This window comes from Pundamilia nyererei, unplaced genomic scaffold (assembly GCF_000239375.1).
Source record: "Pundamilia nyererei isolate P.nyererei 1_Seehausen unplaced genomic scaffold, PunNye1.0 scaffold00710, whole genome shotgun sequence".
NCBI classification, from domain to species: domain Eukaryota; kingdom Metazoa; phylum Chordata; class Actinopteri; order Cichliformes; family Cichlidae; genus Pundamilia; species Pundamilia nyererei.
The window spans coordinates 51,181-63,108 of record NW_005188111.1 but is presented as its reverse complement, the minus strand read 5'-3'; the positions used below and the strand labels follow the sequence as shown (position 1 = coordinate 63,108).

Here is an 11,928-nt window from a genome sequence, read left to right as displayed (position 1 = left end):
GTCTTGCCCAAGGACACAACGACCGAGACTGTCCAAGCCGGGGCTCGAACCGGCAACCTTCCGATTACAAGGCGAACTCCCAACTCTTGAGCCACGATCATAATCTATAATAAATAAATAATCTCAAGTGCTGTAAATAAAATGAAAGTGCTGAGAGTTTCCTCCAGAGTGAGACCTCTGTCACAGTTCAGAGGATCTACGGCAGCAGAGACCTTCATGGACACTAAAAGTCTCAAACACACAACAACAACATCACACTGACTCCACTCTGACATCACTGATCAATAATCAAAGAACACACAGATCAAACTGATTGATCAGCCATCAGAGGACTCCGATCAATGGAGCTGCTTCTGGTTGTCCTGTTTGATCCTGAACATTCCCTGCAGAGGAGACACAACACAGTCAGACACACACACACACGTTTGTATGTATTTACATCCTTGTGGGGACATGTCACTGACATAATGCTTTCCCAAGCTGCTTACCTTAAACATCAAAAATGAAGTCCTAACCCTAAACCTAACCACTGTTTCTAATTTTAATCTTGGTTATTTTATGTTGTAATCTGATATATTATGCTCTGTAAATTTGTTCTGATTTGTTCATCTGTTGTGTGGTTTTAAAGTGTTGGTAGGTGTCGTAAACGTGGTCGTATTGAGCTGCCACGTGTTGATGAAAGGTTAGGCAAGTAATCAGGAGCAACAGTTTTCTAACCGTTGCTGTTTATAGTTGTTTTTGGTATAATATCAGGAAAATACAAACTGGGCTCCAACTGGAGATATTTGTTTTGCAGTTTTCAGTTTCAGTGGCATACAAACTATGTTAGAAAAGCACGAGCCAGAAGATTTTTGTCCTGCAGAAGCGGAAACGAAGGACTGAAGATTGCTGCTACACTTACACTTAAACCACAATTTGAGACTCAAAAATGGCTTCGAACTCATCGAAATGGGCATTTTGTCCCCACAAGTAGACTCCACAAGTATTGTAGCATGCCAGGTTTGTGTCCTCACAAAGATGTCAAAACATGTACACACAGAGACACAAGCAAACCTTTGACTTTGAGGTGCACTGTTTTGTTTCTCTTGACCTCCCCGTCGACTTCACATCTGTATTCTCCACTGTCTCTCTCTGTGGGCTGTTTCAGGGTCAGACTGAGGTCTCCAGTTTTCAGCAGGTCTTCCTTCATCTTTGTTCGGTCTTTGTAATCCTGGTGCTGTTTGTGAGGCTGGTCAGAGCCGTTCTCATACACATGGACCATCCTATCACCACTGACCTTCCACTGCACCTTGGTATCTCCAGGCAGGTTTGCTGTTGTTTTAAATGGCAGCTGGACAGGCGCCTCCCTCTTGTCCACCTCCACCTGACAGTCTGAGAAGACGACAAACAAAAGATGAGCTGTACAGACAGCAGCAGTGGGTTTCTGAGTAGAACAGAAGAAGGAGCTTTTGTATCTCCTCACAGTACTCTGTAGTTTCACTGTGTTTACACTGTGTGTGCGCAGGCCTGGACCTCTAACAAAGCTTGGACTTCACTGTTGGTCCATTTCTCTATAATTTGTTCCAGTTTAGAGCAAGCTGTTCTTCACAGTTCTTGATGACGTGGATTTCACTATATACATCAGTATTTGCCTCGCACCCCACCACATGGAAACCACACAAACCTTTGACTCTGAGCAGCACTCTTTTGTATCTCTGGATCTCCCCGTAGACTCTACAGCTGTATCCTCCTTTGTCTCCATCTGTGGGCTGTTTCAGGGTCAGAGTGAGGTCTCCAGTTTTCAGCAGGTCTTCGTTCATCTCCGTTCGGTCTCTGTAAAGCTGGTGCTGTTCTCCAGGCTGGTCAGAGCCGTTCTTATACACGTGGACCTTCCTGTCATTGCTGTCCCTCCACACCACTTCAGCATCTTCAGGCAGGTTTTCTGAGGTTTTGAACGGCAGCTCGACAGACTCCTCCTCCTCTAACTCCTTATGGCAGACTGAGAGGACAACAAACACAACATGAGCTGTAGCAGCAGCAGGTTTTCAGAGTTGTAGAGAAAGCTGAAGCACAGAAGCAGACCTGTCTAAAACCTGGAGATATCTTTTTTTTTTTTTGAAAAGTCTTCTGCAGAGGGCTTTGGTTTGGTTTTGTGTGTCTAAAATACACTTTATTAATAGCTTCCTATTTTCTTTATAATTAGAATTGTCAAGTCTGGTGCATAAGGGGCCGGGCTTTAGGAGCCATTTATGTTTGTGTGCCTCTGTTTTTACACCATGATATGTCTTTTTGGTACAGTTTTTAAGGTAGGTACATTTAATTACCATCAGGTGTTATTGGTCAGTAGGACCTTAAGGTTGTTGTGATCAATGTTCAATGATGTTGAATACTAAGAGGAACTGTTAAACTATGAATAAACTATGAATACAACCATTGGCGAGCAATAAATGTGTTAAATGGACAAGATATGTACAGTTGGAGTTATTACACTTTCTCAAGTTTCAATGGCATCTGCAGCTCACACACACAAAACAGCACTGACCTTTGACTTTCAGCTCCACTTGTTTCTTCATCAGGATGTTTCCCTCCCTGCTGTAGGCGGTGCAGGTGTAGGTGTCTGTGTCCCAGTCTGTGGGGTATTTCAGGGTCAGACTGAAGTCTCCAGTTCTCAGCGGGTCTTCATTTATCTTTGTTCGGTCTCTGTAACGGTGGTCCTGATCTTGAAGCTGGTCAGATCTGTTCTCATACACGTGGACCTTCCTGTTGAATCTGGTCTTCCACTCTACTTTAGCAACTTCAGGCAGGTTTATGGTAGTTTTGCAGGGCAGCAGAATAGACTCCGCCCCTGAAACCACCTCCTCCTGGGGGACTGAGAGGACAACAAACACAACATCAGTCGTACAGACTAAAGCAACTCTGAGCATTTTTGACTGGTTCAAATGACATATTTTCAATGAAATGTTTGACAGGTTCCAGTCTGAAACATGTCCAACTGCCCCACTGAAAATAAACAGTTTCTTTGTTTTATTTATGTCCAATCAGCAGCAGAGATAAAGTCCATCCAAATCAAATCAGGTTTGTCTATGACAAGATTTATTTTTTCATGAACTCTGCAGCTCTACTTAAAGAAATACAAAATAATCTATACCATTCATCAGTGAGCTGATAAACGATCATTCAGTTTTATGATGATTTATTTCATCCAGTCTGCTGCTGATCAATAAGCTCTGCCTTTCTAAACCACTGAGAACCAAAACTGGCCAAGAGGCTGAAGTATGGAGAGGAAATAGTGTCAAATATAAAATATGTTTATTGTACGAAACTATGTTCAGACCTCTGACATGGAGCTCCACTTGTTTCTTCTTCAGCAAGTTTCCCTTCCTGCTGATGGTGCAGGTGTAGGTGGAGCTGTCATCATCTGTGGGGTGTTTCAGGGTCAGACTGAAGTTTCCAAATTTCAGCAGGTTTCTCTTCATCTCTGTTCGTCCTCTGTAAAACCGGTGCTGTTCTCCAGGCTGGTCACGTCCATTCTCATACACATGGACCTTCCTGTCGTCTCTGTCCTTCCACTCCACTCTAGTGTCTTGGAGGAATCTGACTATAGCTTTGCAGGGCAGCTGGACAGACTCCACCCCTGAATCCACCAACACCTTGTAATCTGAGAAAACAACAAAGCACAACATGATGACATCAGCAGCAGCTGTGATGGTCACATGACCTCCCTGTCCCTCCTTGTCTTCTGGTCTCAGTCAGATTGTGTCTCAGTTTGTTCCTGATGTGTTCCTCACTCGTTCTTTGGTAACTCGTCTGCAGCGTCCTGTAAAGTGCTGCAGACATGTTGGATGAAGAAGAACAGACAGACTGAGCCTCCACAGTCGGCCATGTCTCACACACATCAGCACAGAAACCATGAAGATCTCATGTGTCTGAACATCTGAAGCTCTCCACCACATGACTGAGCACAACTCAAGGAGGAACATTTACTGAAGCTGCTGCAACATTTACTGTCAGCATGTTTCCATGTCAGCTGCTGTTTACCACCACAGAAGAAGAACAGCTTGTCCACATGCAGCCTCTGTGTCAGATCAATGCAGTGAAGCACACACACTGTTTAGTAAAGTCATGTTGTGGAGCTGTTTCACTGATCAATGACTGAGTCTGAAGGAGGTTTTCTGACTTCTGGAACAAACCTGGAAGTTTCTCTTCAGCTCTCTGTATCAGCTGTTTGTAACTCAACTCTTTCAGCTTCTGGAACAAGTTTGTGTGAGCCACAGTCAAGGAGCCACCAGAGGACACCTGCTGACCATCGGCATTATGGGTAGTGTAGTAGGAGACACTCACCTGACATGAAATAGTGCCGGAAATAATATAGAAGACCTCCAGAAACCACAAGAAGACCCAGGAGAACCAGGAGAGCTGTGGCCCAGGATGGAAATGGTTCTGTGGAGAAACATTAAAAAATGTGACTTCTGATCTCTGACCTCTGTCCACAATATTGACCTCTGACCTGTACTTAGATCTCCAGCACTGACTTTTGACCTGCAGCACTACTTTCTGTGTCAGGATGTCTTTGTCCCTGTAGACGGTGCAGATGTATCGTCCACTGTCTCTCTCTGTGGGCTGTTTCAGGGTCAGACTGAGGTCTCCAGTTCTCAGCAGGTCTTCATTCATCTTCGTTCGGTCTCTGTAAAATCCATCCTGAGTCATGACTTCATCATTCCTGTTTGCATACACATGGACCGTCATGAGTCCGAGGTCAGAGCGAGTCCACTCCACTCTGGTGGCCTCAGGCAGGTCAGGTGTTGTTTTGCAGGGCAGGATGACAGACTGTGACCCTTCCCTCACCTTCACGTCCACCTGCTGGTCTGAGAGGACAAGAAACCGCAGTATCAACTATAGGACTGTACTATAGTAATACTGATGGTAGCTGAAGCACAATCCTGACCTCTGTCCACCAAACATTAATAATATTCTCTGGTAAAGCAGGGCGATATGGCCAAAAGTATTTATCATGATATACATTTGAAAATTTGCGATAACTGACGATATAATTGACACTAGACAAAATACTTTACAACTCCACAACTTTATTAGTGCAAAAAACCCATCAATGTATTTTCACTTAAACAAGCAGCTGTTTTTTTATGTGCATTAAAGTTATATAAAAAATTTGCAGTGCAAATGCAAATTCCTTGCTGTCAGTTTAACCAAAAGGCATTTCCATTTCCAAACTGGCCGACATATCCTGAACATAACCATGTATAATATCCACAAAACTTAAAAAGAGGTTATACACACACAATACGGTAATATTATGTTGAAGCACAGTACGTATCACTCCGCGAGGCTCCTGCCTACGATAGCCGTAATGCTCCAACAATCCATCAAGCGGTGCGGGTTCGTAGCTTAGCAAAGTCGTACTAAAACATTTGACAGATTTTCGAGCGCCGTGTACCACAGAAAATCGTTTTGAGGTCAGTAAACACAACCAGAATTCATACATAAGGCACACAGGATTATAAGGGGCATTGTCGACTTTCAGAAAAATCAAAGGATTGATTTTAAATGTGCCGTATTTTCCAAAAAACACGGTAATAACGACAGCCCGCTAGCATGCTCTAGCAAAAATAGTGCTTTGTTGTGTATCTGACGGATGAAAGCTAAACCAGTTCCACACCACTGAAGTTGCAGCATTTTTACAAACCAGTTCTGGTTCATCTGTTTCATTCAACGATCCGCTTTCGCCCTTATCATTCTCTGCCATGCTTTTTCCGCCATGTGCGTATGAAAACAAAGGCACTGCGCATGCGCGTTTTACCCATATTCTATCGCGATATTTCGTTTTCTTATCATTGCCCAACATCATACGGTTATTACCGTGAACGGTGTGATATGGCCCAGCCCTACTCTCTGGGTCTTTTCGTTTCATGTTGAGTGATGTGTAAAAAGTCAGCTAGCAATTATAAATATATGTACAGACATGTGTGTGGTGACCTCCCTGACATGAACTCGCCTCTGACCAGAAGCTGAACAAAAACGATGGAAATAGTTTTTTTAGTTTGACCTCTGAACTTTGTATACAGTACTGACTTATGACCAGTAATTACAGCAGTTGTTGAAGTTTTTGCTAACCTTTGACCTTCAGCTGGATGTCTCTGAGTCTCCGTTCTTGTCTTCCATTGCTGATGGAGCAGGTGTAGTTGCCGCTGTCAGTCTTTGTGGGTTTCCTCAGCGTGAGGCTGAAGTCCTTTGTGATTAGGGCGTAACGATTCATTGATGTACGTTCTCTGTAACGCTGGTTTTGTCCTCTAAGATCATCTCCTCCTGCTCTTCGTAAGTGTACAGATTTGGGATCGAGGTCACTGCAAGTCCACGTCACTGTGGGATTGTCCTCAGGTGTAGAACCTGAGTACAGACAGGGCAGCAGGACAGACCTTTCTCCCTCATTCACCTCCACCACCACAGCCAGAGCATGCTGGGAAACTGGAAGTAACACAAATCAAGTGAATGTTGTTGGTTTGTTGTGGGCTGCTCCAGTCTGGGGAGGCAAGATACTAACCCCAAGTTACTCTGTGATGTGTGATCTGTCGGAGTGCAAATGTTTGATAGAAAACACTCATACTTGTATGAATAAGTGACTGAGGCACTTAAAGGTTTAAAAAGTGGTATATAAGAACCAGTCCGTTTTCCATGATAACATTCAGACAGAGGCAACTACACCTCGTTTCACGTTGGATAACACTGGAGTGCTTCATCTACAGAACTCTGACTCCTGGGAGTTCAGTCAAAGTGTCACTTTTATTTAAGGTACAACGATTCTGACACCAGCAGAGAGCCCTGTTGTCAGATGGAGGCAGAGGTCAGTCTGTGGGCCACTCCTGTCTGTGCTGTTGTTGTACCATCTAGCAGCCAACATACAAAGAGCTGAAGTGAAACTGCGTGATAGGAACAGTGTCACTGAAGCCACTATCTGCAGGTTTTTTAGATTTCTCCTGGTGAACGCTGCTGCTTCCCTATTCTGGCACACATGTCAACCAGCCTGCTTGCAGTCAATGAACTATCCACGTCCATTTACAGTGGGCAGGCAGTATCATGGGAAAATAAATGATCCGTTATAAATGTTTTACACTGAGTGAAGTGAGATTGAAGGGTCAGAGCTGTCTGAATTCTCTAAATACCAACAAAAGAGTCCTCAGTGCTTTTGTGCTGTACAGTTCACAGCAAAGCAAAAGTGATTCTCTGCTCAGACGACATTTAAAGTGGATCAGCAGGTACATTTTTGAAATGCTTTTTATTCTTGTTGTGTTGAAGCACAGTCAGATTTCTCTACTGTTGACTCTGTTTGATGAACTCTAGTGTAATAACTTAAAGCTGTGGATGCAACATGTGGCGCAGTAATGTGGGTTCTGCCTCGAAGAACAAAAGAAAAGACAAAAAGACAACACAGCAGTGGTCAAAATGTTAACACTGAAGATTCACAGAAATCAGAGTCAAGAAACCAGTGAGTGGTGTCTGGTGGAGATTTTATTGATATATCTATATTAACTAGAAGCATGTTTGTATCTTCGTGTTTGATTATTTTGACCTGAGGCAAATTCCAGCTGTGAGGGTGGTGCAGCTGAAAGTGAAACTATGAATGAAATGAGCAGAATTGTCTTTGTTCAGATGTAATTTTTGGCTACACACACTAACCGTGATGTCACCTAAACCTCACGTGCTGATAAGAGAAAGAAAAACCAAAAGTTGGATTCACAGATGTTTTTTTCTTTGGTTTGTGGGTTTAACAGCTTAAATAAATAACTTATTTAATTTACCTCCCACCCGTGTGGGACTGAAACCTTTTTATCTATGTTCATACTTTAAAACTGGATTCAGCGTTTGTTAAATTCTTCAAATATTTAATATTAAATGTATTATTATTATAATAATAATTATTGCTGTTGTTTTCTTCTATTACATGTGTGAATACTTAATGGCAGCAATGAGTTTAGATTATTGATGTTTGCAGGTAAACGTCAATAAAGGAGAATCATTTTAGTTTAATCTGTAAAAATGTTGCTGTAACTTTGTTTGGAACAATAAGGGACATTAATAACTGTTTGACTGGTTGAAGTCATTATTCAGACTGCATGTGTGTGTGAATATCTCAAAAACATCGGTCTACAAATAATAACAATAACATCATGAATGTCTGTGTATGTGATCGTGTATTCAGACGCAGTGTCAGAGTTAACAGATTTTAGTATCACAGCTCACAGACGGACGCCCGACTGTGACTGCAGCTGGTACCGCGCTCTCTGACCCAGCAGAGTTAAATCCTTCAACAGCAAACAAGTAACAAAAGTGATGAAAAATAATAAGGAAGCTGATTTTATGCAAAATAAGTCCATACGAGGAGGAATTACACTGTTATTAAGACTCTATATTCCATATAAAAAATAAATAATCTTTAGTTTGTCAGTGTGGACTCTATATAAAAACCATAGAGGCTCTCGCTGTTTGCAGGTTGATGGAGAATCACTGTTTTCCAGAGAACTTTGATCTCTAGTCCTGACACTGGTATGAAGTGGATCACTTCATTTCATTGAACTCAGAGTTAAACCTGACAGAACCTCATTAACCCTCTAATCCTGCCTCTCAGGGCCACTCAGACCTGACATAAATCTCTTCATTACATGGTGAACACACAGATGTCCACTGACAATTTACATTTAACATTTTATGGAACTATAACAGGATCGACTGTTGAACCATCAGGTCTCCAGTTGCCCATGTGCACAAAGACTAGAATAAAGGTTTAGTTTTAAGTCTGAACCAGTTGAATCTTATCAGTGTCTAACTGCTTCTAATAGGCACAGTTTATTTTTCATATGTATAAATGTTTCTACACTGACGTAGGCAGACTACAAATGACTCATGAAGCTAATTAAAGCTAATGTGTGAAGAGTTAAAGAGAAATTGAAGTAATAGCTCCGGTTGAAACTGCACAGTACAACACTGTAACCAAACGTGTGAACGAACTAAATTTAATGAACAAAGAGAAAAACAGAAACATGGTAAACTATGAAAAATTTTGATAAAGTACGTAGTTATTGAAACTTCCAGCAGTCGTATTATTTGATCTGAATCAGAATCCAGTGTTTGATGGAAATCTCCTCCTGCTGCACTTCAACACATTAAAGAGAGAGAGATGAAAGAAAAGCTGATGATGAGAGCAGAGAGAGGAAGGTGTACTTACCGTGCAGGAGGATCACAAACACCACAAACATCTTCATGTTCCTGTCAAACTCAGAGACTCTTTAAAAGCCCTTCAGGACATCAGCTCACAGCAGCTTCACTTTCCTCTGCTGATCATCTACTGACACTCTCACACTGCTTCACTGTCACAGCTCAGAGTTCAGCTTCACCTTTGTTAAAGCACATCTGTGGAATGAAGTCCGGCCGGCCACAGATCAGACGTTTGTGAGAACGGAGGCAGTGATTTGCTGGTTCACCTGTGGGGGCGTGGCTAACAGAAAAGTGGATGAACAGGATGGAAAGTATGAGGAAACTGCACTCCTCCTCTTATCAGATACGTTTGTTGATGTTCTTTTACTAAAATGAAAGAGACTTAGTTTCATCACACTTTACTTTTTGCCTATTTAACAGAAGTTAATATTCAGAAGACTGTATTCATGAATATCTGAAACACTGCATGTGTGAAAAGAGAGGGAGAAAACTGTGAGCTCAGATATTTGCTGATCTTTAAAGTTCAAAATCGACACATTCCCACAGACCAATCAGATACAGGATATGAGGAATTATTCACCAGGTGGCCTTTATGACAGGAGAGGAGTTTGGATTCAGCAGCTCTGAGCCTGATACTGAGGTGGACAACTCCAACATACCTGATAACCTGTGGAGTGTGAAAAGGAGTACCACGGTACATTTCACCCTGCCCACATACTACATACATACCGTGGCCCAGTGCTGGATACACGGCCACAGACAGGTTTCTATGTTTTGTCCTGGTTTGGAGACAGCATGCTGGCGTCTGAGCAGAGGAGCCCTGAGGCAAACTCCTCAACGCCAAGTTATCCTGCCCATCAATGAGGTCATGTTGCTGTTTCAGGGCTTCATCTAGATTCCTGCTGATTTAAAGTCTCTGTGAAATAAAGATCTGATATGATAACCTGGTGTTATGTGGCCTGAACCAACAATCCAGCAGAGGTCAGGTAAGCAGGACACTGTGGCAGCCGTCACTCCTGAAGTGGACTCTAAACAGCTCCGTGTGGACTGTGATAAACCAGTACTCAGAGCTTCTAATGACACAAACAGAAGTCTGCATTAAGGATCTGCTGCTTTCACAGGACAACAGCAGAGAGCTGCACAGCAGGATTGTTCTGAGGCCACGAGGGTCACAGAGGAAAACAGGACATGATGTATGTAAGTATGGGGGGAAAAAGCTCAGTGTGGTCATCACCAGGCACCACTGATAATATTCTTATTATGCAAAGAAACTGACTTCAGTAAAAGCAAATATAATTCTCAATTATTAAACATAATATGTTAGTTTTAACTGATGAGGTTTCAGTGAATGTGGTGGGATTTATTTATTTTTATTGGCAGCACAAACTGTTGTAATCCAATTTATCTTGTTAAATCGGTGTAGAGGAGGAAGATGTTTTTGTCTGTGTGCAAACAAATTCACATTTTAATGTGTGAGACAGTTTGTTTCTGCAGGCTCTGAGGCATTTAATGAACCAAAGGACAGAAACAAAGCGTAGACATACATGCCAAAGTTTCTGTCAAACTTTTTAAATTGGTCCTAATTTTAATTCTCTGTGACGTTATGAAGTTTTAAAAAGTCTTAAATCGAACTTTCCTGAAGCCCACATTCAGCCTCAAACACATCAGAAGCATCACAAACACCACAGTAGAAGAACAACACTGATCAAATGAAACCTTATCAAGTTTTTATTTCACAGTTTATAAAATTACAAAAATGTAAAAATATCAGATTTGGCCTCATCTGTAGTCCCTGTGCAGACCAACCAATAAATGAAGAGAAACAGTAAACGTGGTCAGTCTGTGGGCCACTCCTGTCTGTGCTGTTGTTGTACCATCTACCAGCCAACATACAAAGAGCTGAAGTGAAACTGAGTGACAGGAACAGTGTCACTGAAGCCACTATCTGCAGGTTTTTTAGATTTCTGCTGCTTCCCTATTCTGGCACACATGGCAACCAGCCTGCTTGCAGTCAATGAACCATCCACGTCCATTTTCAGTGGGTGGATACAGGCAGTATCATGGGAAATAAATGATCCGTTATAAATGTTTTACACCGAGTGAAGTGAGACTGAAGGGTCAGAGCTGTCTGAATTCTCTAAATACCAACAAAAGAGTCCTCAGTGCTTTTGTGCTGTCCCACACTACACAGCAAAGCAAAAGTGATTCTCTGCTCAGACGACATTTAAAGTGCATCAGCAGGTACATTTTTGAAATGCTTTTTATTCTTGTTGTGCTGAAGCACAGTCAGATTTCTCTACTGTTGACTCTGATTGTAAAGAAGTATAACAGGAACGCCTGTCGGACCATCAGGTCTCCAGTTGCCCGTGTCCACAGAGATTGTAGTAAAGGTTGAGTTCAGGAGATTTTCTCTCTGCACATTAAGTTTCTTCAAACAGTTCTTTCTGTAAATATCACTGAGTAAAAAGTACTTCAGCATTTAGATGCAGTGTTGAAGTCCTTGTCACGGTGTGAGCCGTATAGACCCAAAACAGATACAACACGGGCACCAGATGTGTGTGTCAGGTATTTATTAGTGAAAAAGTGAAAAACGTGAATACTCACTGGTGTGGAGTTCAGTTGCTATATACAGGTGGAGTGAAACAGTGACTAAGTGTAGGCAGTGATAACAATGATCACATGGGAATTAACTACACAAGTATACTTGGGACTGGGGTAATA

General features: G+C 42.1%; 1 protein-coding gene across 1 annotated transcript; it reads right to left on the bottom strand.

Annotated features, from left to right (window-relative positions):
- Positions 1-121: 121 nt before the first annotated feature.
- Positions 122-9,488, bottom strand: LOC102206463 (uncharacterized). Its single transcript, XM_013907978.1, has 9 exons — positions 9,218-9,488; positions 6,112-6,462; positions 4,512-4,844; positions 4,321-4,419; positions 3,314-3,637; positions 2,522-2,848; positions 1,664-1,978; positions 1,054-1,371; positions 122-383 (listed from the first exon to the last, which is right to left on the bottom strand). Exons 1-9 carry the CDS (start codon positions 9,252-9,254, stop codon positions 325-327), a joined length of 2,163 nt encoding a protein of 720 aa, XP_013763432.1. The 5' UTR covers positions 9,255-9,488; the 3' UTR covers positions 122-324.
- Positions 9,489-11,928: the final 2,440 nt, after the last annotated feature.

What these genes read in the sequence shown, in the direction of transcription:
- LOC102206463 (XM_013907978.1), bottom strand. Translation starts at nt 9,254, where the DNA reads ATGAAGATGTTTGTGGTGTTTGTGATCCTCCTGCACG. An exon ending in GTTTGTGATCCTCCTGCACG is followed by an intron (nt 6,463 to 9,217) that starts GTAAGTACACCT and finishes TGTTACTTCCAG; the next exon opens with TTTCCCAGCATGCTCTGGCT. An exon ending in CATCCAGCTGAAGGTCAAAG is followed by an intron (nt 4,845 to 6,111) that starts GTTAGCAAAAAC and finishes TTGTCCTCTCAG; the next exon opens with ACCAGCAGGTGGACGTGAAG.